General features: G+C 38.2%; 1 protein-coding gene across 1 annotated transcript; it reads right to left on the bottom strand.

Moving 5' to 3' along the window:
* Window positions 1-13970: 13970 nt before the first annotated feature.
* LOC148098775 (uncharacterized) lies at window positions 13971-17441 on the bottom strand. The gene has a single exon (XM_087850716.1). It carries the CDS (start codon window positions 17184-17186, stop codon window positions 15219-15221), a length of 1968 nt encoding a protein of 655 aa, XP_087706842.1. The 5' UTR covers window positions 17187-17441; the 3' UTR covers window positions 13971-15218.
* Window positions 17442-27899: the final 10458 nt, after the last annotated feature.

The following is a 27899-nucleotide window of genomic DNA, read 5'->3' as shown; positions in this document are numbered from 1 at the left end:
GTGCATTTGTGGGTTTTCTTGAAACCTGGCTCCGCCCCCTATAGCCATCTTCAAAGGCAATTCTGTGATGTCACAAATGGCTTTGAAGAAGAAAAACATTAATGCTGTTTTTCTTGACTCTTATGGTAAGTGTCCTTTTTGCTCTTCTGTTCTTAATTAGTGTGAATGCTGTAAAAGCATTCAAACACCGTTAGATTCCTCTTCTTTTGGACATGACTGCTTGTATTTTTCTCATTTTTAACATTTATATTTTTAAATTTATTCAACTTTATTCAACAAAAATTTCCCATGTATTTCAATGGGGAAACCCTTCAAATTCTCCTTCAACTCACTCCTCTTTCAACTCTAACTACTTCCACATACATTGACGTAGAGCCACCATTCAAACTTTAAAACGCAGACAAGACATTCAACTATTCAACTGGTATTTATCTTTTCAATATCTATTATACTTTTTCTTCAGTTCCAGTTTAAGTTTCATCCTTTTTTTCAGCTGTTTCAGAGTTTATAATGGGTGTGTATGGGACGGAATGTTGGCGCTAGAGTGAGACAGCTCAACTGCTAGAGTGAGAGGAGGGGGGGAATTAATCTTAAAATCTTTTCTTAAAACTGCTGCTGTGTCCGCAGTGTTTGCTCTACAGGTATGATTTTACCCTCAAAACGTAGCCATCGCCGTCCTCTTTCATCCAATGTGTTTATTATTGTAATAGGTGTTATGGTTCTGTTATAAATGTCACCAATGCACAGCCTCCTCCCTCCAACTCTTCCATAGACTCTAATGTTAAAATGGCTCAGAAGGTTTGTTTGAAAATCAGAAGAGCAGGCTGTCTTTACACTGTCACCATGTCCATATAATAAACTCCACAGGCATGAAAACTGAGAATTCAGTAGACTAGATATTGCTGCCACTCACGGTGAAAGAATTTTGTCAATATGACTTGTACTTTTCATTTCAATTCGATTTGTTTCAGGCTGACGTTTCTGTTCATTTTAAGCAGCAGAAGTGAGGTGCATGTCTGTGTGTGTGTGCGCGTGTATGGAGCCATTGGGTGCAGTCACTACAGCAACCAGGCTCACACCTGCCTGCTTAGCCCATTTTGTTTTTAGCCGATATTGAATCAAAGGCATGTTTTCTTACTTTTTTTGACAATATTTGCTTTTTTGTGTGACACACTACTAAAAATATAAAACCCATACAGTACTTGGTTGAGATGTAATATTTTACATCTCAACACCCCCCCCTCCCAAAAAAAACCAAAAACAAAAAAACCCCAAAAACATGGTCTTTTCCAGCTCACCTCTGCTCTGGCTTTAGCGCCCTTTCTTCCAGAGCAATGGTGGCTGAGACACAGGGGAGCGCAGGCTTAAAACAGGGCATGTTAGCTGCATTTAACCTTCAGTTACTCTCCATATAGTTAGGTAGGAGTCCGACCATGTTTCGTTTTAGCTGTAAAACATTACACCCAGGTTACCTGCTGTGTTGAAAACGTGTTTTCCGACTATGTTTGCTGCCCTACAATCTGTCCTACTCAGTAGTAAAATCAGCGACATTTGACCGTCCTGTTTCTCCATTGAAATTTATACAGCCTATTTAACGTCTGAAACTTAAAATTGTCTGTAACCTGCTGTTGTTACCACTGTCCTGTTTGAAGTGGAAACAGAGAAGCTGGTTGTTTTGTCATATGTGCATGTGCCAAATCTAAACCCAAGGTACTAACTAGCTAACTGACGGGATGCCCATTAACCTTATAACTCCTTGTGTGTTTGTGTGTGTGTGTGTGTGTGTGTGTGTGTGTGTGTGTACATGTGTGTGTGTGTGTGTGTGTGTGTGTGTGTGTACAGAGAGACAGCCAGGCTCATAATGGATATAGGGAAGTTTTTTCAAAAAAAGGAGCCACATTCAGGTAAAAGTGTAAGATCAAATGATCCATCAATAAAGGATAATGTTGGATCAGTGTTTCAATATTTATATCTTTTATTAGATGTACATGTGGTTTGGTTATTTGCCTTTTGGTTGAAAGTACACCGAGTGAGGACTTTATATATATATATATATATATATATATATATATATATATATATATATATATATATATATATATATATATATGTATTTTTTTCATATTAATGTAATTTTTGAATCTAATTGAATACAATCTATTTGTGTATGATTGTCAGTCCAAAGAGGGAGAGAGGAAAGAGAAGAAAGTACGAGGTCAGGAAGAACCAGGTAAGAAAACAGACAGGGAATACTAACAGGCAAAACAGAAACTGTTAAACTGCCAAAGAAAAAAAAAAACAAATTTTACTCATAAAATCTGGAATTTGTGTTCTCCCTATATTAAAGCTGCTGTACAGAATCTGCAAAACAAACTGGGTTGTCACTGCATTACCATATTGAACTTCATTTAGAGGAAGTCACAGTTGCCAAAAACTTTTTGAAGCTCAAGAGTGAGGCTGGTGCCATTCCAGATATGTTAACATTGTACAATCTTCTGGATAATCAGATCTTCCCCAGACTGAAAACTGTTATTCAGGTTGCCCTAACAATCCCAGTTTGCAGCTGTAGCTGTGAGAGGTGTTTTAGTGTCTCGTGTCAGCTCCATACCTGGCTGAGAAGGACCATGGGTCATAGCAGACTCCAGCACCTGGCTGTGATGTCAGTTGAGAAAGAGATGCTTGAGAGACTTGACCACCAAAATGTGATAGACAGATTTGCCAACTTCAAGGTGAGGCGACATAGGTTAAAATAAAAGAAAAAATCTGCAAAGCCATAGGAGTATCTGCAGTAAAGATCTTTGCATACATTGTATACATTGTACCATAGACCACGGTGTCTTAATTTTTATAATTTCTTTATTAATACTTTGTACAATTATACATTTCAAGGACTCTTCTATTTTTGGAGTGTATTTTTTATGTATCTGTATTTTATTATACATACATATTAAAAGTGAATCTCTGTCCAAAAAATGCACTCAGTTTACTTTTTACTCACTACTCACTAAATATTTTTGGTCATGTCGCCCTGCTCTATTCCAATCCATTCTTCTTTTGCAGTAGTAGTCTTTAGCAGCACTTAAATAACCTTTTTTCAGATTTGATGGTTTTGTTACAGACTTTTCAAAAAAGTGTTTTGCTTTTCTTTCACAAATGTGGGGATTAAATTGTGTTAAAATGTACAAAACAGTGATGTCATGTTTTGTGACGAGGACCCAGGCACAGAGAGACTTGATGAATTTAAGAATCATATGATTTAATAAAGAAATTTGCAGATTTGCACAGAGATGGTAAAATTATGATGACTGATAATGGAGATGAAGACAACAGATGACAAGGACAGGGAGGAACAGGGGTTTAAATGCACCAAGGAGACAGTCAGAGAGAACTCTTACATTGGGTTTAAAGCTGTCAGAGAAAATATCATGTTCTTGATGCAGCTGACTGCAGATATGCAGGGTTGAAATCAGAAGCTGTGCAGGTCTGAGATCAGCAGTTTTCATAAAAAACAAACATATGCTCCTGTATAATGACACCAGACACATGGATGATTAATCCCTTTAGCTTTTTGTCAAGAAAGCATATGCCCTATATACAAGAACACACTCTTCTTAAAACGGTCTCCTTAGCATAGAAAAGTCCAGACAGCCCAGCCTGTCCAACCAATCAGATAGCTCCTTACATCTGACCACATGGCTAGTTTATGTTGATTTTTTTCCAAGGACCAAAGTAATCACAAAAATGCTAAATGCAGACCAAAGCAAAATATGTACATTTCAAAAAGATCTCCAACGGGGCACAAACATTTTGCCATGTTTTAAGTAATCAAGTCAATGTTACGATTCATTGTTTTTCTTATATAAAACTGGAACCTTCCAGAAGGTGGATGGCAGAAAACTAGAAATACATTTAAAACAGAAGACTGGAACTGCCATTTTGGAAATAAATCTCTATTAATATTAGACTTTTGAATCATTTTATTTTGTTTTTTGAAATCACATTGTTATTGAGTTTAATCCCCTTTTCTTAAAACCCATTTCATTTGAAGTATTTATGAATAGATTAATAGTTAATTTTGAAGTATTTATTTATAAATTATTATTCTGTCCCATGGGTATGTTTTAAGTTTGTTATATGACGGGTCAGGTCATTTGTTCTGTAAGTAATGGGATCAATGTATAGGTCTGCCATCTAGTGTGTTAATGGGGAAGCGCCAGAGTTTTTCTCCCAGCACTCGTCAGGGAAGGTCCATTTCTCTGTCTCTAACAATTACTGCATCGGTTGCTCTTGAAAAGTCATAATCTTTTTTTTAAAAGAACAAAAGTATTTACAAATGGCGCAAATCAGTAAAGCTCTGAAGAATGCGACACAGTCTCCTGAGTGTTCATTAAAGCCATTTAATGTTTAGCTCTCTGCATAAGCCGGATAGAGACATTCAGCTAAGGGCAGAAGTATCTTCTTACTGTACATTGAAAGATCAAGAAATGAATTTTATAATTTAAACATATAAAGGGATAAATAAAATAAATTAAAGGAATTAAATTATTTTGTAAATGACATTAATAACTAATGTATATTTTAATGCGCATGACTCTCCTGGTCCTCTGTACTTAACAGACTAACAGTAAAAAGAAAGATATAGCCTAATCTCTTATTTTGACTGCATTAAAAAAAACCACACATAAATATTTTTTATTTGAAAAATCCATAAAGGTTTTTTTTTGTTTCATTTTTTAATTTAATGCATGAACTTTAACATCAACCAATGGTTTCATATTCTGCTTGCAAATGAGTCTTTCAGGCCTCATCTTTGTGAGGGTTACTAGATTTGAATGAGTCAAGTCAGTCTGAACTTGGCAGCTAAGGCTAGAAAGCTTGGTTAGGAAGCAAACCACACATCTCCCACGTACAGACATACAGTGCTCAGCATAAATGAGTACACCCCCTTTAAAAAGTAGAAATTTAATCAGTAGCTCAATGAACAAAAGAACACTTTCCAAAATTTTTATTGAACACTTGTTTAACTCCATAACATGAAATTGAGGTTAATAATATAACTTAGATCACAAAATCTTCAGTTTTACTCAAATTGGTTGAAGCAGAAATGAATACACCCCACAACAGAAAACTACTACATCTAGTATTTTGTATTACCACCGTGATTTTCAAGGACAGCACCAAGTCTTCTAGGCATGGAGTGAACAAGTTGGCGACATATTGCAACATTATCTTTTTCGATTCTTCAAGAATAACCTCTTTTAGAGAGTGGATGCTGGATGGAGAGTGATGCTCAACTTGTCGCTTCAGAATTTCCCACAGGTGTTCGATTGGGTTCAGATCAGGAGACATACTTGGCCATTCAATCACCTTCACCCTGTTCTTCCTCAGAAATGCAACAGAAGCTTTATATGTGTGTTTTGGACCATTGTTGTGTTGGAAAACTGCACGATGGGCTTTTCTTTGTTAAGTAATTCCCTTTTATCATCACCATGATCGTGGCGATCGTGGCTCAAGAGTTGGGAGTTCGCCATGTATGTAGTAAATATTCTTTTTTTTACTGGTGTTTTGAGCATCACAAGTCAAATGCCATTTAGTTTCTTTAAATTCAAGAGAAGGGGGAGACACCTCTACAGCTGATATTCCAGATCAGGAAATGTTTCTACAGACCAAAGCAAAATATGTACATTTCAAAAAGATCTCCAACAGGGCACAAACATTTTGCCATGTTTTAAGTAATCAAGTCAATGCTACGATACATGTATCAAAGTTAAGCAGCATAGTACAGTACAGTAAATGTAAAGCGGTGTGTCAGAGGCACTTGTTGAATCCACATGGTTCAATCAAAACTACACATTTATATATAGTATTTAATCACACTAACAATACCATGAGAGCCTACAAATACAGTAAACAGTGCAACATTTCTTGAAGGTTTTTGCTGTGACGTCACAATCAACCTTGATAGGAATCATTGTTTTTCTTAAATAAAACTGGAACCTTCCAGAAGGTGGATGGCAGAAAGCAAAAAAAAAAAAAAATCAGCCACAGCTAAAAACAAAACAAAAACAAAAAACCAAAGGTTGTATTATACAGCTTTTCTTTCAAGTCCTCCAGGAGCAACTGAAGTTCATTAAAACACAGAAGAGAGAAATCAAAGCTACGAAATCATCTCACCTCCCAATAGCACTCACAGTCACAGGGCTGGATATTCCAAAAGCCAAGTTAATATTTTAAATAACACAGGAAACATTTAAAATCATGACTAGATCCAGCTTACGTACCTCAGCGATGCTTTCAGGACAGTACGGACTAAGATCATTACCTTACAGCTAAAAACTCTGTGTCTACTTTAAAAGGAGGAACTCCTTTTAAAGCTGTACTGTTTTAAAGAAGCGTGGAAAGGAAATTTAAGTTGTCTGGTCCTGCAGACCTCTACACAGTCACATGCAGTGACTGTGGACGTAGAGCTTCTTTTGACTACTGTCATCTGAGGGGTTGCTCTAACTAGCCATTATCTAACCATAAATTAAGACATTTTTAATCTGTAAGCAGCTGGTCTGGCATCACACCGGTTTTGCCATTGAAATAAAAACTTAGCAGTGTAGGTTCGCACACTGGCATCGAGGATACTCGACTCCAAGTAGTAAGCAGTGCAGGCTGACAGCTCATTTTTCACAGAATAACTACTCAGTCTGAATGTGACCATGGTGCCCTTCAAACAAACACGGCCCGTGGGTTTTGCTAACTCATGTTCCCTTTTCCTTTTCATTACAGTAGCAGTAAAGTGAAGTTGGAGCCGAACCTAACTTATTCAGAATACTTTGGATTACTTAATATATTATCATGCTTTTTAAAACTACATGAATGTGCTATTGCTGTGTGATTTATTATTATTACTGAAGGATACTCGTCATACCAATACCAACTAGATTTTTAAATCTTAATATAAAATGAGTAAGAGTAGAGTGGACATTAGGTAAGGCTGCACTTTTTTGCAGCGATCTTGTATAGAAAACTATTCCGCGCATTTATAAAACAGGTGCGCGGCTCTGAACCGTAGTAAAGGGACCTCTGGCTAATACGTCGGGTTCTTGTCGGGCTCGTAAACGAAAACTAGTTTTACTTTGTTGTCTGGGTCAACTTTGCTAGCGAGAGACAGAGAGAGCCGTTGAAAGGCTGCTCCAAAGGAACTTATTGTTTTGGAGGAAAACACAGTGTACAGTCGAGTCTTAATAGCTTACTTACAACTAGGCACTCTTTTTGGCTGCAGTGGTTATTATTATTATATTTAGATGCTTCCATTTCCGGTTTCTGGTTGGTGACAACTCGCACTCTCCTTTTTCTGCCTCCCTCGCTCACAGACACATAATGGGTACAGCAGTCCATTCTCCCTGCAGCACGGACTACACTTCCCATGAGGCTACATTCTTTAGAGCTATACCTGTAACACTCTGCCTATTGCCTTCATATTAAATAATGTTTTTGAATAATAAATTTTACATATATTTCTTCACGTCATTATGTGAACCGCAAGTACAGGTGACACAGGCCGAGAGATAAAGACACAGGCATTAGAGCCTCTTAATGCGTGATTTGTTTGGGTTTCCACCGGAGTGGAATGACCACAAATAGAGAGGGCATAACCTAACATGAAACAGAAAAAGACCGCAGTGTAAATAATAAATAATCCATTTATTTCAACAAACTGTATTCTGAACACCACCCTTTGAAACGGTACCTGTAATGGAATACAGTTACTCATATTTTGTATTTTAAATACGCAACGCCGGTACATGTATTCTGTTACTGGTCCTTTAAAAATGGATTTTTGTTTTTAGAATGGGTTGTCAAAACTTATTTGTACAGTGAAATGAGTTTAATATTTCAAAATATCAGCTTAATGTCCCCGTTATAACTGCAGCTACCTCCACACTGAGCAGTAAGTGATGTTTCCCATCACATCCTGCATGCTCACTTTTAGTGGGACACTATGATAAGGATGATGATTTACATCATCTCCAAAAGTGTCGACAATAAATACACAACACAATCAACTGATGACCTGCATCAATAATTCAGGTCATAAACAAATGACTGAAAGGGGACTAACTGCATCTGGATAGTCACAGTTTCCAGTTTCTCACCTCCAGTGTGAAGATACCAATGACAGGCTTGTGGTCACTGATGCTGTACTCCATGATGCTGGTGTACACGTCCTGTCTGATTTTCAGGGGGTACTCCATGTCCTCTTCCAGCTGCTTGAGCTTCTTTGCATCTAGCCCAACTTTGTTTTCATTTTCCTCATCCGGGGGCAGGGCTTTGGGTCGGAGTCGCCACAGAATCCTGTCAGTCCAGGCAGGTTTACGCTTCTTAGCACTGGACAGGTAGTTATAGATGACAGATGGACAGAGAGCAGAGGCCGGTTTGAGTTGTCAGACAAAGTCAAGTGTTTAAAGCAAGAACCTGCGTTGGTATGAGGCACATGCCTGGCTGAAGTGCCTTATACCAATACGATGTGGGGCCGGGGAGAATAAAAGGTTCAGGCAGCAAATGACATGCCAGGACCTCAGTGACGGGGTAACTGGAAAGTATTTCACAGGTACAAGAAAACCAGCACACTGATGTATTCTTTGAACTGCTGTTTGTTAAGAATACTTGGAAAACCTGTTTTATAATGCTATAAAGTTGGGACAGGACCCAAGAGTCTCTATGGGGACTGACTTACTTTTGGAGCAAGCCTCCAAAAGGTTGTTGGAGGAGCTGCAGTTTTGGGCACTAGAAATATTTTACCCTTCGTGTTTGTGCACATATATGAAACCAAAGAATAATGTCAGAAATGACAGAAATATCAAAATCCTCCTCGCTCATTTTCTCCTTCAAACTCTTCTTCATAGCTGGAAACAAATCTGTCTCTGCAGCACCTTTTTTTTCAGGTCACATGGAACCTGTGGGGTGGCTGTAGCTCAGGAGGTAGAGCAGGTCACCTACTGATCGGAAGCTTGGTGGTTCGATCCCTGGCGCCTCCAGTCTGCATGCCAAGTATCCTTGGGCAAGATACTAACCCCAAGTTGCTCTGTGATGCCTCCATTGGAGTGTGAATGTTGTTAGAAAGCACTCGGTTTAGTTTCAGTGATTGGGTGAATGTGGCATGTTGTATACAGCACTTTGAGTACTCTGGGAGAGTAGAAAGCGCTATATAAGAATCAGTCCATTTACCTTTTATTTACAGTACAATGTTTAAGGCCATCACTGTCACCAAAGGACCGCCAGGTATCAGTTTGAAAATGCCTGTTTTTACCCCTCATCCTCCACCCTCACCAAACACACACCTCTGGCCATCACCCACTTTAGAAATGGCAATGTCTTGATAATTTAACTAACAGTATCTGCCAAAAGAGCTCAACTCTTTCATTGTATTTGCATCCTATATCAAAATCTAATTTTCCACTTTGTTGAAGAAACATTCTCCTAAAGACAAAAAACTGATAAATTATTAAAAGTAGAAATAACAGAATTACAATTTTAAGTGACCTGCCAAATAAAATAAGGTATGTATCCTAAACTAAGGCATAAAATAAAATTGCCTTCTTCCTCTTATTGGAATGCTTTCTTACATTGTAAGCGGGGAAAAGAGTTCTGACAGTATTGCATCTCCTAGATGAAGTAAAGTTGATCAGTGTGCATGCGTGTGAATGCATGTGTGTTAAAGTGTGCTAGTGAATGTTTGCAAGCCTTCAAACAAGCATGGAATGAATTTGAAACAGTCATTCCTTTTCATACATTGAAAGAAATAATCAGTTTTTAGACTGGTCAACAAACATAAATTGACTTTTTATAAAATAAAAATCAATCACTAAGGGATATGGTTAAAACATTACTTAAAATACACAGAGGCAGTTACACCTCTAACCCAGGAGGACCTGTATTTACCGTAACTCAAAAATATCAGACAACAATAAGTAATAACATCTGTTTGCTGTGAGGAAGTGACATGACCACACCACTGAGCCCTGCTCTTAAAAACTGCCATAGATGTAACTCTCTCTGTAAAGTTGGATTTAAAAAAATAACTGCTTAAAGTTAAAGTTCCTTCTGTCAGCACGGAACATGAAGTCATGTGGTTGGTTGGCTAATAGACTTACATTAGTTTATGTTTGATAACTATTGACACAATCAATAACTCAGAGGAAAATAAGAACACTAAAACTAAAAATCAGAGGATCACTGCGTGGGAGCAGCGGCTTTGCGCATGTGCAATTCATTTGCAGTGAACATCTCGCTCTGACAGCAGCTGGAAGCGACTACTGCGTCGCCCGTGAGCGAGGTGCCCACGGCAGCTGCACTGCTTGTTGAGAGTAAAAGCGATACGTGCTTTCACATCAAAAACTTATACGTCTCCAATAACTTGCTAAATATGGTGACAAAGCCGCTAAGTTGGCAACACTGCTAGTTAGACTCAAATGGGAAAATCCAGCCGATAGCCGCAATGTTTGCGTTTGTAATGGACTTTATAAATGGGGACTGTGTGGTTAGTTTGTGTTTGCTAACTAGTGACATAAGATAACGCAGAGGAAAATAAGAACACTAAAACTAAAAATTAGTTAAAGAGAACACATTTAGGAAGATATACTTTCCACTTTCACTGTCTGTCTCTTTAGCAGTAAGCAGCTGTTCACTGTTCGGCTAGCTAGCTACACGCATTTGAGAAAATCCAGCCGTTAGCCTTAATGTTTAACTTTGTATTTGAATTTATAAATGAGGACTGTGTGGAGAAGTAATATGGAAAATTATCAGACCATATTTTGGTTTTTAAGACAGACTAAATTGTTTGGGAGGATCTCTGTCCACACTCCAAACCAGTTGGTGGCGGTAATGCACCATTTTGCTGTTTGGCAACCACTATGAAGTAATCCAGTCCAGCTGACGGGAGGAAAAAACAACAACTGTGCATCTCTCTCACTTTTACTTCTTTTACTTCTGTCTATTTCTCTCTCTCTCTCTCTCTCTCACACACACACACACACACACATACGTTTTAACTGAAGGGTGACTTCTTTTCTGAAATGCCAACAAAACTAGGAACAGGAAATTGACCGTCTGACGGAGCAGGTAAAGGACCTGCGTGAGGAGAGTTCCTTAAAGGTTGAGCTGCACAAATACGCTGCACAAACGCAGGAAAAAAATCTTCTCGCAGTGGCAAACAAACAGACTTGATCCTAAAAGAAAAATGCACTTGTCCAGTTATGCAACAGTATTTGAACGGCGCCGCCGGGACCACAGAAAAGGACAAAGAAATTAAAGAAGAAACCACTCTTGTCCTGGCCCTGGCTGCAACACTGAGTTTTAAATTGGCTTACTCGCTAAATTCACCTAACTTAATTTGGTGTAAACTTGAAATTCAATCAATTTCTCCACATTTTTCACCCGCCTCTCTTATCTATTGTTGTTAAGAAATCATCTATTTCCCCCCGCCACCATCAACACTGCCTATTTAATTTGGCATTAAAGAGGCATAAAAAAAAAAAAAAACAGGACAGCCCTTTACAAAGATGATGGCGTTCATAGCCTATCAAAGCTACCCTCAAAATTTAACCTACTACCTTCTCACTTTGCTCTCTCTCAAATTAGACACTGCATCTCATCACTGTTTCCAAATTTCCCAATTCTCCCTGCTGACCCACCATGGGTTGACCTTCTGTTTCTTAGGGTTAATCAAAAATCACCTCTATCTAATATATGGTGACCAAATCTGACTCATTAGGCAAAATCAGAACCGCCTGGTAGCGTGAATTAGGCGTTGAACTTTTTGAATCATGGTGGGATAAGGTGAATCTCGCTTTTGTTATTGGGCTGCTAACATAAGATGTCCAGTGTTCTGTTTCTACCACACTCGGAGTGGCTGTCCTGACTCGGTGACTATCGAACTATATAGCAACAATAGTATGTCTTTACCCGCTGCACTTTGCTCTCTACTTTCATTCTCTTTATTCAACTCATATCCATCCCTGTAGTGAAACACTCACTGAAAATATGGGTCCTGTTTAGGAAATACTTTAATCTCTGTTACTTCTCCCCTCTCAGCCCCATTGTGTCTAAACCTTCTGTCCAGTATGGTGTGTTTTGGAGTGACACAGAAGTGGAATAACTTACTTTAAGGACCTTTTCACAGCCAACAAACTAGCATCACAGGGGAGGATGGTGTGTGTGTTTGGCATGATTTGAAGATTTTGAAGCCCTGTTTTGACTGATTATAGTGGGGTGCCCAGAAATGCCAGGACTATTTTTTCCCAGTCCAGCCCTGTTTCTGTGTACACAGATAGATAGAAATCCAACCTGGGCTGTAGCTCACTTTAAGGACAAAAATGTTGGTAATCTGCTGCATGATGTGTTCTGTGAGAAATGGCAAATCAAATGCACTGCTAAGAGAACAAAACATCCCAGTGCCTTCAAGATGGATGGATAAAGAAGACATTGTTAAGTTCCGCATTGATTTCAAAATCCTACTGCTTACTTATAAAATCATAAATAACATCGCACCAAGCTACCTTATTGATCTCCTTAGCGTGTGTACTCCCAGTAGAACACTGAGATCGTCTGAACAATTGCTCTTGGTGCAACCTATTTGTCAGTCTGGCTACAGTGCTGAAGAGAAACCTGGGGTTGTTCTTATTTTCTTCAATCAGTGACGAATAGTAAGATGTTCTGGCTTACTATTGTATTGTATTGTATTGTATTGTATTGTATTGTATTGTGTACTCTGAGACTTCTCCTGGACTCAGACAGCTCTGCATAGCAGGAATTGACTTTTGTGATGATAAAGGTGTAAACAGTTTTCAGAAACATTTAGTAGCAGAAAGTCTAATATCACTCACTAAAAAGGAACTCTTTTTTTTTTTAAGGAATTTGAGGAGGTTCAGATAACAAGGAGTAAGCATATTTCACTTCCTCTTCTTCCAAAGTGAAAGAGATGAAATTCAGAAATTTACCAACAAAAGAATCTTTCAGTTTTAAGTTGGTTTAACTTGGATACGACCCCCTGAGTATTCAGTGAAGATGATATTGAAAGTCTGGATCTTCTTCTTTATATTTATTTTTAATTACTCCAGTCGCAATGAAATCATAGGTGGAGCTAGTTACAGTCCACCGGGATTCAATAAAGCAGTCAAGTATGGGATATTTGTCTGGACTGTTATTACAACTCTGTTGTTGTCAGGGAATACTGTATCCACAAATGTAGATATAAAACCAAACAGTGGAAAACTGATTGCTTAATAAATCTCCATTCTTGAGTAAATTACTAAAGCTTGCAAGTGATAGGAAGGCCCTTACTTTAGTTGCATTACCTGACCATTTAAATTTAATTTGAGACAAATTCCTGCTTTCTGGTAGTTTATAACTTTTTTTACACATGATTTTATTTGATGAAAACTGCAACTTACTTGTCTGTTTGTTTTGCTATTGTTCATTAATGATATTTTTTAAAACAAACAAACTTCTGAGTTCCTGTGCTGTGGTGACGGTGATAAGAAGGGTCCGGACGCAGCCTCTGTGGAGCTCCACAGTAGGCGGAGACACGTCACTGCCACAGTAGGTAGAAACAGGCGACCTGCATAGATACAGTGGAAGCCGCGCAAGTGTATCATTTTTAAACTTCTACTTTTTATCGTGCTGCATGGCAGAGAAAGACGGATATGTTTCCTTCCTGGCCCTGGTTTAAGTAAGGGAGCTGGATTAAGGGCTTCTGTGGGTGTCATGACAAAAAATAGTCTCTAAACGACATTTTGCATTGAAATATGATTTATTGTTGGTATCAGAGAGAGAAAGTAACAAAGTAGAAATATTTTGTAACTGAAGTAGAATTTCCAGTTATCTGTACTTTACTTCACTACTATCTTGTGCCCACTTTTTACTTTTACTTCTGAGTGCCTGTACTTTCTACTCACTACATTTTTTAAATCAGGATCGTTAGATTACCCCCCACCCCCAGCTTCGGACACAAGAATATTTTATACTTTACTTTACTATATTTAAGTATACTGTAAGTATAAAAATATTTTGTATTCTGAGTAAAGTATTCTGATTCTGAAAATACAGATACCTGAAAATTAACTTAAATACAGCAACTAAGTATTTTTACTTTGGTACTTCCTGCCTCTGCTCTCTGCTAAGGTTTTAGAATCACAGTGGAAAGTTTAGAATTATTACTTCGTTTCAAGGAATGAATACAATGTATAGAAGTAGATCAAAAGTGCTAAAATACAACCACTCAGACTTAATAAACAAAAGGAAAATCAGTTCAGTCCAATAATTTTTTATTTGCATAGTGCCAGTACACAAGAAGCTGCTTCAAGGCACTTTATATTGTAAGGTAAAGACCCTACAATATTACAGAAACCCCAATAATCCGAAGACCCCCTATGAGCAAGCACTTGGCGACAGTGGGGAGGAAAAACTGCCTGTTAACAGGCAGAGACCTCCAGCAGAACCAGGCTCAGAAAGGGGCAGTCATCTGCCGCGACTGGTTGGGGGTGAGGTAGTGACACAGATGGAATGTGTTCATGTCACTTCCTCACAGCAAACAGATGTTATTATTTATTGTTGTCTACTATTTTTGGTGTTAAGGGAAATACAGGCCCTCCTGGGTTAGAGATGTAATTGCCTCAGTGTATTTTTAGTATTGTTTTTAACCATATCCCTTAGTGATTGAGTTTTAATTTTTAAAAAAGTCAGTTTATGTTTGTTGACCAGTCTAAAAACTGATTATTTCTTTCAATGTATGAAAGGGAATTATAGTTTAAAATTGTTATTTCTGGTGTGGGAACAGGGCAGCAGGTTTCTTACTGGTGTGAATGTTACACCCCTGAAAACAGGGGGAAAAGGATCACGAGAGTGATTATAACTTGCGTCTCTCATGCAGTCGTTTATTGCAGTGAGGAGAACGCGCGAAAGCCCCCTAGTGGAGAATAGAGACACTACTAATCGATCCCAGAAAAGGCTTACTAGCTGATCAGAGATGTATAGATTGCAGTTCTCTTAAATAACATGAAAGCCATTAATATAACGTGAAAAATAATAAACTCTTAACCATTTTCTTACCATATTTACCTTATTTTGTCCTTATATCAACTGATATGAATTAGTATTAACTGAACAGTTTTATATGCAGTAGTCCTTCAACCTGTCACATGATGACCCGGCTGATGGGGTCTGTTACTTAATTATGGGGGTGTGTTGGTTAATCTGGAGAGTCTACTGCTTACATTCTGCAATGCCGATGTTTTGCCTACGAGAGGAGGGAGGAAATAAACCTTTTTTTCTGTCTTTTGAGGAATGCTGGAGATGAATCTGGTTGAGTGCCCAACCTCAGACTGCTCATATGATTTCGCCATAGAGTTTGACTTGGCCTTGGTGGAAATCTGAGGTAGCGGGGTGTGCTTTGCGCCCACCTCAAGTGTCAGTTGTTTATTTTCTTCTACAATGCTGCTGTTCTTAGCCTCATATACAGAAAGGATTCGCTGTGTTGTTACTAACTGCTTTTTGAGGTCGCGATTTTCCCTCTCACATCTGTGGAGTTTCTGTATGGCATCTTTGTTTTGAAGTGCAGCCTCCTGATTCAGCGTTGACCGTAGTTCTTTAATTTCTTTGTCCTTTTCTGTGACCAGCTGTTTATATTTGCATAACAGGCGGTCCCGGCGGTGCTGTTCAAATACTAATGTGTGACTGGACATGTGTATTTCTCTTTTAGCGTTAAGTCTGTTTGTTCGCCACTGCGAGAAGATTTTTTCCTGCGTTTTTGCAGCGTATTTGTCCAGCTCAATGGCAACCTTTAAGGAATTCTCCTCACGCAGGTCCTTTATCTGCTCCGTCAGACGGTCAATTTCCTGTTTTTGTCCTTCAATCGTTTGTCTTTGAATTGAACTCATTTGAATTTCAGTTTCAAGCTCTTTTATGTTTTGTTGCTGCTGAAACACAATTTCTTTGTAGTGTGTGAGCTCTTTGTCCACCTTTTCTTTGCCTGCCAAAATCTGGACCAGCCTTTTCTTAACTACGTTGCGCTCCTTGTCAACACAGGCAAGTTGTTTGGCCTGTGCCGTCTGCGCTTCTGCCTGCTTTTGTTTGTTGAGCTCCAGTTTATTTTTCACAGCAAAATACCTGGTCTGATACTTGGATAGCTCTGCTTGAATCATTTCTCGTTCACTATTCTTTTGTTCTGCGTCTTTTGTCAGTGACTCTGTGGTGTCCTTCAATTGACTGATCTCGGTCTTAGCCTCAGATAACTCCTTATTAAGTTTTTCATTCCAAAACTCATCGTGCGTCATCTGTATTTTTCGTCTGTGTTCTGTTTCTTTCAGAGCATTTCTCAGACTGACAATCTCATGATCTTGGGATGTCATTTTCTTGAAGGATTCCCGCCACTCACTTTCAAGTTTGGCTATTTGTTCATTTTTCATCTGCAGGACTTTCTCCAGGTGTTGCATGTTAGAAAGCTGCTTTGAGGCTTCCTTTGTCTGACTTTCTATTTCCTCTCGTTTTTCTTTTAACTGTTTTACTAGTTTTTTATTATCCAAGTCCTTTCCCAAAAGCAAATCTGACAGTTCATTTTTTTTCATTATCAATGCGTTTTTCTCCATAATGACCCTGTCCTTTTGCTCTTCAAAATCCTCTGCTTTTTTTTGCCATGTTTTAATTTCAGCTTTTAATTTCTCTTCTTGTGCCTCCACTGTTTTAAGTCTGTCTCTACATTGAAACAGCGTGCTAGCCTCTACAAGATATTCTGATGTCGTTTTTTCAAAGTTGACCCTCTCTTCTTTGAGCTGGTCCTGGACTCTAAGCTCATTTTTTATCTGTTCTTCTTTTTCCTTCAGTTCTTTTACTTTTAGGTTTTTTTCAGTGGTCACCTGCTTTAATTCTTGCTTCAGGGCCTCATTTTCTTTGCTCAGTCTATTGACTTTTCCTTGAAGACGAGACAGAAATTCCACATCTTTTTCTTTCTGCTCCCGTCTCTTTTTTTCAGTGGCATGTTTCCTTTCCAGGTCTTTGCATCTCTTTTGAAGGTCCAGGATTTTTTTCTCACATTTCTCTGATCCTGCAGCCTTCATCTCACATTGAGCCATATGTTTTCTTAGTTGGTCTATTTCTGAGAGATGGGCGCGGGCTTCCTGTTTAAGCCTCGAAATATCATCCATTTGTTGTTTACACACCTTAACTGATATTGTCTTCTGTTGTTCCTTGTTCTCAGCTATGAGGCGTTTTTCTTTTTTTCTTAATTTTTCTTAATTTTTCAAGTTGTTTATGCTGTAATTCTAGTGTGGCAGCTATTTTTAAATGAATGTATTTAATTTGTATTTATATTGTTTGCGCAAAGTTATCAAGTGCAACTAGTTATCTACTCAACTAGGTAATGTGGGTTCCAAATGGAAACTCAAACTAAAAAGCTAGTGTAGTGCTTACAGTTTCTGTCTACATGGGGTGCATTTGTGGGTTTTCTTGAAACCTGACTCCGCCCCCTACAGCTATCTTCAAAGGCAATTCTGTGATGTCACAAATGGCTTTGAAGAAGAAAAACATTAATGCTGTTTGTCTTGACTCTTATGGTAAGTGTCCTTTTTGCTCTTCTGTTCTTAATTAGTGTGAATGCTGTAAAAGCATTCAAACACCGTTAGATTCCTCTTCTTTTGGACATGACTGCTTGTATTTTTCTCATTTTTAACATTTATATTTTTAAATTTATTCAACTTTATTCAACAAAAATTTCCCATGTATTTCAATGGGGAGACCCTTCAAATTCTCCTTCAACTCACTCCTCTTTCAACTCTAACTACTTCCACATACATTGACGTAGAGCCACCATTCAAACTTTAAAACGCAGACAAGACATTAAACTATTCAACTTGTATTTATCTTTTCAATATCTATTATACTTTTTCTTCAGTTCCAGTTTAAGTTTCATCCTTTTTTTCAGCCGTTTCAGAGTTTATAATGGGTGTGTATGGGACGGAATGTTGGCGCTAGAGTGAGACAGCTCAACTGCTAGAGTGAGAGGAGGGGGGGGGAATTAATCTTAAAATCTTTTCTTAAAACTGCTGCTGTGTCCGCAGCGTTTGCTCTACAGGTATGATTTTACCCTCAAAACGTAGCCATCGCTGTCTTCTGTCATCCAATGTGTTTATTATTGTAATAGGTGTTATGGTTCTGTCATAAATGTCACCAATGCACAGCCTCCTCCCTCCAACTCTTCCATAGACTCTAATGTTAAAATGGCTCAGAAGGTTCGTTTGAAAATCAGAAGAGCAGGCTGTCTTTACACTGTCACCACGTCTATATAATAAACTCCACAGGCATGAAAACTGAGAATTCAGTAGACTAGATATTGCTGCCGCTCACGGTGAAAGAATTTTGTCAATATGACTTGTACTTTTCATTTCAATTCGATTTGTTTCAGGCTGACGTTTCTGTTCATTTTAAGCAGCAGAAGTGAGGTGCATGTCTGTGTGTGTGTGTGTGTGTGCGTGTATGGAGCCATTGGGTGCAGTCACTACAGCAACCAGGCTCACACCTGCCTGCTTAGCCCATTTTGTTTTTAGCCGATATTGAATCAAAGGCATGTTTTCTTACCTTTTTTTGACAATATTTGCTTTTTTGTGTGACACACTACTAAAAATATAAAACCCATACAGTACTTGGTTGAGACGTAATATTTTACGTCTCAACCCCCCCCCCTCCAAAAAAAAAAACAAAAAAAAACAAAAACATGGTCTTTTCCAGCTCGCCTCTACTCTGGCTTTAGCGCCCTTTCTGCCAGAGCAATGGTGGCTGAGACACAGGGGAGCGCAGGCTTAAAACAGGGCATGTTAGCTGCATTTAACCTTCAGTTACTCTCTATATAGTTAGGTAGGAGTCCGACCATGTTTCGTTTTAGCTGTAAAACATTACACCCAGGTAACCTGCTGTGTTGAAAACGTGTTTTCCGACTATGTTTCTGTCCTACTCAGTAGTAAAATCAGCGACATTTGACCGTCCTGTTTCTCCATTGAAATTTATACAGCCTATTTAACGTCTGAAACTTAAAATTGTCTGTAACCTGCTGTTGTTACCACTGTCCTGTTTGAAGTGGAAACAGAGAAGCTGGTTGTTTTGTCATATGTGCATGTGCCAAATTTAAACCCAAGGTACTAACTAGCTAACTGACGGGATGCCCATTAACCTTATAACTCTGTGTGTGTGTGTACGTGTGTGTGTGTGTGTGTGTACGTGTGTGTGTACGTGTGTGTGTGTGTGTGTGTGTGTGTGTGTGTGTGTACAGAGAGACAGCCAGGCTCATAATGGATATAAGGAAGTTTTTTCAAAAAAAGGAGCCACATTCAGGTAAAAGTGTAAGATCAAATGATCCATCAATAAAGGATAATGTTGGATCAGTGTTTCAATATTTATATCTTTTATTAGATGTACATGTGGTTTGGTTATTTGCCTTTTGGTTGAAAGTACACCGAGTGAGGACTTTTTTTTATTAGTGATATTAATAGTATTTTTTTCATATTAATGTCATTTTTGAATCTAATTGAATACAATCTATTTGTGTATGATTGTCAGTCCAAAGAGGGAGAGAGGAAAGAGGAGAAAGTATGAGGTCAGGAAGAACCAGGTAAGAAAACAGACAGGGAATACTAACAGGCAAAACAGAAACTGTTAAACTGACAAAGAAAAAAAAAACAAATTTTACTCATAAAATCTGGAATTTGTGTTCTCCCTATATTAAAGCTGCTCTACAGAATCTGCAAAACAAACTGGGTTGTCAGCCCTGGCACTGCATTACCATATTGAACTTCATTTAGAGGAAGTCACAGTTGCCAAAAACTTTTTGAAGCTCAAGAGTGAGGCTGGTGCCATTCCAGATATGTTAACATTGTACAATCTTCTGGATAATCAGATCTTCCCCAGACTGAAAACTGTTATTCAGGTTGCCCTAACAAACCCCGTTTGCAGCTGTAGCTGTGAGAGGTGTTTTAGTGTCTTGTGTCAGCTCCATACCTGGCTGAGAAGGACCATGGGTCATAGCAGACTCCAGCACCTGGCTGTGATGTCAGTTGAGAAAGAGATGCTTGAGAGACTTGACCACCAAAATGTGATAGACAGATTTGCCAACTTCAAGGTGAGGTGACATAGGTTAAAATAAAAGAAAAAATCTGCAAAGCCATAGGAGTATCTGCAGTAAAGATCTTTTCATACATTGTATACATTGTACCATAGACCACGGTGTCTTAATTTTTATAATTTCTTTAATACTTTGTACAATTATACATTTCAAGGACTCTTCTATTTTTGGAGTGTATTTTTTATGCATCTGTATTTTATTATACATACATATTAAAAGTGAATCTCTGTCCAAAAAATGCACTCAGTATACTTTTTACTCACTACTCACTAAATATTTTTGGTCATGTCGCCCTGCTCTATTCCAATCCATTCTTCTTTTGCAGTAGTAGTCTTTAGCAGCACTTAAATAAACTTTTTTCAGATTTGATGGTTTTGTTACAGACTTTTCAAAAAACGTGTTTTGCTTTTCTTTCACAAATGTGGGGATTAAATTGTGTTAAAATGTAAAAAACAGTGATGTCATGTTTTGTGACGAGGACCCAGGCACAGAGAGACTTGATGAATTTAAGAATCATATGATTTAATAAAGAAATTTGCAGATTTGCACAGAGATGGTAAAATTATGATGACTGATAATGGAGATGAAGACAACAGATGACAAGGACAGGGAGGAACAGGGGTTTAAATGCACCAAGGAGACAGTCAGCGAGAACTCTTACATTGGGTTTAAAGCTGTCAGAGAAAATATCATGTTCTTGATGCAGCTGACTGCAGATATGCAGGCAGGTCTGAGATCAGCAGTTTTCATAAAAAACAAACATGCTCCTGTATAATGACACCAGACACATGGATGATTAATCCCTTTAGCTTTTTGTCAAGAAAGCATATGCCCTATATACAAGAACACACTCTTCTTAAAACGGTCTCCTTAGCATAGAAAAGTCCAGACAGCCCAGCCTGTCCAACCAATCAGATAGCTCCTTACATCTGATCACATGGCTAGTTTATGTTGATTTTTTTCCAAGGACCAAAGTAATCACAAAAATGCTAAATGCAGACCAAAGCAAAATATGTATATTTCAAAAAGATCTCCAACGGGGCACAAACATTTTGCCATGTTTTAAGTAATCAAGTCAATGTTACGATTCATTGTTTTTCTTATATAAAACTGGAACCTTCCAGAAGGTGGATGGCAGAAAGTAGAAATACATTTAAAACAGAAGACTGGAATTGCCATTTTGGAAATAAATCTCTATTAATATTAGACTTTTGAATCATTTTATTTTGTTTTTTGAAATCACATTGTTATTGAGTTTAATCCCCTTTTCTTAAAACTCATTTCATTTGAAGTATTTATGAATAGATTAATAGTTAATTTTGAAGTATTTATTTATAAATTATTATTCTGTCCTATGGGTATGTTTTAAGTTTGTTATATGACGGGTCAGGTCATTTGTTCTGTAAGTAATGGGATCAATGTATAGGTCTGCCATCTAGTGTGTTAATGGGGAAGCGCCAGAGTTTTTCTCCCAGCACTCGTCAGGTAAGGTCCATTTCTCTGTCTCTAACAATTACTGCATCGGTTGCTGTTGAAAAGTCATAATCTTTTTTTAAAAGGAACGAAAGTATTTACAAATGGCGCAAATCAGTAAAGCTCTGAAGAATGCGACACAGTCTCCTGAGTGTTCATTAAAGCCATTTAATGTTTAGCTCTCTGCATAAGCCGGATAGAGACATTCAGCTAAGGGCAGAAGTATCTTCTTACTGTACATTGAATGATCAAGAAATGAATTTTATAATTTAAACATATAAAGGGATAAATAAAATAATTTAAAGGAATTAAATTATTTTGTAAATGACATTAATAACTAATGTATATTTTAATGTGCATGACTCTCCTGGTCCTCTGTACTTAACAGACTAACAGTGAAAAGAAAGATATAGCCTAATCTCTTATTTTGACTGTATTAAAAAAACACACAAATAAATATTTTTTATTTGAAAAATTCATAAAGGTATTTTTGTTTTCATTTTTTAATTTAATGCATGAACTGTAACATCAACCAATGGTTTCATATTCTGCTTGCAAATGAGTCTTTCAGGCCTCATCTTTGTGAGGGTTACTAGATTTGAATGAGTCAAGTCAGTTTGAACTTGGCAGCTAAGGCTAGAAAGCTTGGTTAGGAAGCAAACCACACATCTCCCACGTACAGACATACAGTGCTCAGCATAAATGAGTACACCCCCTTTAAAAAGTAGAAAGTTAATCAGTAGCTCAATGAACAAAAGAACACTTTCCAAAATTTTATTTCAACAAACTGTATTCTGAACACCACCCTTTGAAACGGTACCTGTAACGGAATACAGTTACTCATATTTTGTATTTTAAATACGCAACGCCGGTACATGTATTCTGTTACTGGTCCTTTAAAAATGAATTTTTGTTTTTAGAATGGGTTGTCAAAACTTATTTGTACAGTGAAATGAGTTTAATATTTCAAAATATCAGCTTAATGTCCCCGTTATAACTGCAGCTACCTCCACACTGAGCAGTAAGTGATGTTTCCCATCACATCCTGCATGCTCACTTTTAGTGGGACACTATGATAAGGATGATGATTTACATCATCTCCAAAAGTGTAGACAATAAATACACAACACAATCAACTGATGACCTGCATCAATAATTCAGGTCATAAACAAATGACTGAAAGGTGATTAACTGCATCTGGATAGTCACAGTTTCCAGTTTCTCACCTCCAGTGTGAAGATACCAATGACAGGCTTGTGGTCACTGATGCTGTACTCCATGATGCTGGTGTACACGTCCTGTCTGATTTTCAGGGGGTACTCCATGTCCTCTTCCAGCTGCTTGAGCTTCTTTGCATCTAGCCCAACTTTGTTTTCATTTTCCTCATCCGGGGGCAGGGCTTTGGGTCGGAGTCGCCACAGAATCCTGTCAGTCCAGGCAGGTTTACGCTTCTTAGCACTGGACAGGTAGTTATAGATGACAGATGGACAGAGAGCAGAGGCCGGTTTGAGTTGTCAGTGTTTAAAGCAAGAACCTGCGTTGGTATGAGGCACATGCCTGGCTGAAGTGCCTTATACCAATACGATGTGGGGCCGGGGAGAATAAAAGGTTCAGGCAGCAAATGACATGCCAGGACCTCAGTGACGGGGTAACTGGAAAGTATTTCACAGGTACAAGAAAACCAGCACACTGATGTATTCTTTGAACTGCTGTTTGTTAAGAATACTTGGAAAACCTGTTTTATAATGCTATAAAGTTGGGACGGGACCCAAGAGTCTCTATGGGGACTGACTTACTTTTGGAGCAAGCCTCCAAAAGGTTGTTGGAGGAGCTGCAGTTTTGGGCACTAGAAATATTTTACCCTTCATGTTTGTGCACATATATGAAACCAAAGAATAATGTCAGAAATGTCAGAAATATCAAAATCCTCCTCACTCATTTTCTCCTTCAAATTCTTCTTCATAGCTGGAAACAAATCTGTCTTGGCAGCACCTTTTTTTTCAGGTCACATGGAACCTGTGGGGTGGCTGTAGCTCAGGCGGTAGAGCAGGTCACCTACTGATTGGAAGGTTGGTGGTTCGATCCCTGGCGCCTCCAGTCTGCATGCCAAGTATCCTTGGGCAAGATACTAACCCCAAGTTACTCTGTGATACCTCCATCGGAGTGTGAATGTTGTTTGAAAAGAAGCACTCGGTTTAGTTTCAGTGCTTGTGAGATTGGGTGAATGTGGCATGTTGTATACAGCACTTTGAGTACTCCGGGAGAGTAGAAAGCGCTATATAAGAATCAGTCCATTTACCTTTTATTTACAGTACAATGTTTAAGGCCATCACTGTCACCAAAGGACCGCCAGGTATCAGTTTGAAAATGCCTATTTTTACCCCTCATCCTCCACCCTCACCAAACACACACCTCTGGCCATCACCCACTTTAGAAATGGCAATGTCTTGATAATTTAACTAACACTATCTGCCCAAAGTGTTCAACTCTTTCATTGTATTTGCATCCTATATCAAAACCTAATTTTCCACTTTGTTGAAGAAACATTCTCCTAAAGACAAAAAACTGATAAATTATTAAAAGTAGAAATAACAGAATTACAATTTTAAGTGACCTGCCAAATAAAATAAGGTATGTATCCTAAACTAAGGCATAAAATAAAATTGCCTTCTTCCTCTTATTGGAATGCTTTCTTACATTGTAAGCGGGGAAAAGAGTTCTGACAGTATTGCATCTCCTAGATGAAGTAAAGTTGATCAGTGTGCATGCCTGTGAATGCATGTGTGTTAAAGTGTGCTAGTGAATGTTTGCAAGCCTTCAAACAAGCATGGAATGAATTTGAAACAGTCATTCCTTTTCATACATTGAAAGAAATAATCAGTTTTTAGACTGGTCAACAAACATAAATTGACTTTTTATAAAATAAAAATCAATCACTAAGGGATATGGTTAAAACATTACTTAAAATACACAGTTACACCTCTAACCCAGGAGGGCCTGTATTTACCGTAACTCAAAAATATCAGACAACAATAAGTAATAACATCTGTTTGCTGTGAGGAAGTGATATGAGCACACCACTGAGCCCTGCTCTTAAAAACTGCCATAGATGTAACTCTCTCTGTAAAGTTGGATTTAAAAAAATAACTGCTTAAAGTTAAAGTTCCTTCTGTCAGCACGGAACATGAAGTCATGTGGTTGGTTGGCTAATAGACTTACATTAGTTTATGTTTGATAACTATTGACACAATCAATAACTCAGAGGAAAAGAAGAACACTAAAACTAAAAATCAGAGGATCACTGCGTGGGAGCAGCGGCTTTGCGCATGCGCAATTCATTTGCAGTGAACATCTCGCTCTGACAGCAGCTGGAAGCGACTACTGCGTCGCCCGTGAGCGAGGTGCCCACGGCAGCACCGGCTGCTTGTTGAGAGTAAAAGCGATACGTGCTTTCACATCAAAAACTCATACGTCTCCAATAACACCAGAAAAAGTCACTAAGGGTGTCTGGAAACTTGCTAAATATGGCGACAAAGCCGCTAAGTTGGCAACACTGCTAGCTAGACTCAAATGGGAAAATCCAGCCGATAGCCGCAATGTTTGCGTTTGTAATGGACTTTATAAATGGGGACTGTGTGGTTAGCTTGTGTTTGCTAACTAGTGACATAAGATAACGCAGAGGAAAATAAGAACACTAAAACTAAAAATCAGTTAAAGAGAACACATTTAGGAAGATATACTTTCCACTTTCACTGTCTGTCTCTTTAGCAGTAAGCAGCTGTTCGGCTAGCTAGCTACACGCATTTGAGAAAATCCAGCCGTTAGCCTTAATGTTTGACTTTGTATTTGAATTTATAAATGAGGACTGTGTGGAGAAGTAACATGGAAAATTATCAGACCATATTTTGGTTTTTAAGACAGACTAAATTGTTTGGGAGGATCTCTGTCCACACTCCAAACCAGTTGGTGGCGGTAATGCACCATTTTGCATTTTGGCAACCACTATGAAGGAATCCAGTCCAGCTGACGGGAGGAAACAACAACAAGTGTGGCGCTCTTACTGTGCATCTCTCTCACTTTTATTTCTTTTACTTCTGTCTATTTCTCTCTCACACACACACTCACACATACGTTTTAACTGAAGGGTGACTTCTTTTCTGAAATGCCAACAAAACTAGGAACAGGAAATTGACCGTCTGACGGAGCAGGTAAAGGACCTGCGTGAGGAGAGTTCCTTAAAGGTTGAGATGCACAAATACGCTGCACAAACGCAGGAAAAACATCTTCTCGCAGTGGCAAACAAACAGACTTGATCCTAAAAGAAAAATGCACTTGTCCAGTTATGCAACAGTATTTGAACAGCGCCGCCGGGACCACAGAAAAGGACAAAGAAATTAAAGAAGAAACCACTCTTGTCCTGGCCCTGGCTGCAACACTGAGTTTTAAATGGGCTTACTCGCTAAATTCACCTAACTTAATTTGGTGTAAACTTGAAATTCAATCAATTTCTCCACATTTTTCACCCACCTCTCTTATCTATTGTTGTTAAGAAATCATCTATTTCCCCCCGCCACCATCAACACTGCCTATTTAATTTGGCATTAAAGAGGCATAAAAAAACCCCAGGAAAGCCCTTTACAAAGATGATGGCCTTCATAGCCTATCAAAGCTACCCTCAAAATTTAACCTACTACCTTCTCACTTTGCTCTCTCTCAAATTAGACACTGCATCTCATCACTGTTTCCTCCTTATTGGGAGTCATGGGTTTTTTTTCTTTTTCTTTCTCTTACCCTCTCTCTTGCCCTTTTTTCCGCTTCACTCCGCATGCGAGGCTTGTACTTTGCGTTGAGAGGGGCGGTAGTTACACTTGCAGTAGCACAGGAACAGAGCGGGAGAGAAAGAGAGCCAGGGACAACAACGCCACATTAGAAAGGTATAGTAATCATCCACAACTATTTTCAGTTGCGGATGATAACAGATTCAGAAAGTTTATTCATGCAGGCCCATATGACAGAGAATATGCATGTTCTTTTTGTTTTCATATTTTAATTTATATTTAATTGTGTTGTGGTTTGTAGTGTTTTGTGTTGTTTCACTTTAAATTTGTAAAAGGAAAAAGTTGACAATTTAAATAGTTAAAAGTTGAAATGTGAATAGTTGATTTTTGTATTATATGATTTATTTATTACATTTTATGTGGAGTGAATAAATAAAAGTATATTTACGGTGGCCCCTACAGACAAAGCACATACAAACTTCAAATCACGTAAAAACTCCAAAACACGTACAAAAGACAACAGAAGTGCTCCAGGATGCTAGGTGCAGTGTTGAGCTTTTGTTACCTAGTGGCTACACAGGCCAGCAAGTACCAACGACCGGATTTGGTGTGTGGTAGTAACAGGTAAATGAACATTGTTTTTAAATTATTTGAATATATATGAGTGCCTGTGTATAAATACACAAACAATACACACATGTTTTCAATTGTGTAATTTAAGTGATCTAGTAGCTCTGTTTTGGAAGTTCAGTTCATGCTAGAAATGTGTTTTGGAGTTTGTACGTGCTTTGTCTCTAGGGGCCACCGCATATATTTATATATAAACATATATAAATAAAACCACTTTTTTTACATTAGTAATTCCTTTTGTGCAAAATTTTATACTATTGTTAATAATAAATTAATTAAAGCAACAAAACAACCTGAAGAGCTGGTTCGCAGCCGAAAGAGCCGGTTCTCTAAAAAGAGCTGGAAATTCCATCACTAATTGAAAGTCTGGATCTTCTGCTTTATATTTATTTTTAATTACTCCAGTCGTAATGAAATCATAGGTGGAGCTAGTTACAGTCCACCGGGATTCAATAAAGCAGTCAAGTATGGGATATTTGTCTGGACTGTTATTACAACTCTGTTGTTGTCAGGGAATACTGTATCCACAAATGTAGATATTTTAAAACCAAACAGTGGAAAACTGATTGCTTAATAAATCTCCATTCTTGAGTAAATTACTAAAGCTTGCAAGTGATAGGAAGGCCCTTACTTTAGTTGCATTACCTGACCATTTAAATTTAATTTGAGACAAATTCCTGCTTTCTGGTAGTTTATAACTTTTTTTACACATGATTTTATTTGATGAAAACTGCAACTTACTTGTCTGTTTGTTTTGCTATTGTTCATTAATGACATTTTTTAAAACAAACAAACTTCTGAGTTCCTGTGCTGTGGTGGCGGTGATAAGAAGGGTCCGGACGCAGCCTCTGTGGAGCTCCACAGTA

The sequence above is a fragment of the Neolamprologus brichardi genome, chromosome 14 (assembly GCF_056152115.1).
Source record: "Neolamprologus brichardi isolate AB-2024 chromosome 14, ASM5615211v1, whole genome shotgun sequence".
In the NCBI taxonomy this organism is placed as follows: Eukaryota; Metazoa; Chordata; class Actinopteri; order Cichliformes; family Cichlidae; genus Neolamprologus; species Neolamprologus brichardi.
The sequence above is the reverse complement of the archived record's forward strand: the minus strand, read 5'-3'. Positions and strand labels throughout refer to the sequence as shown.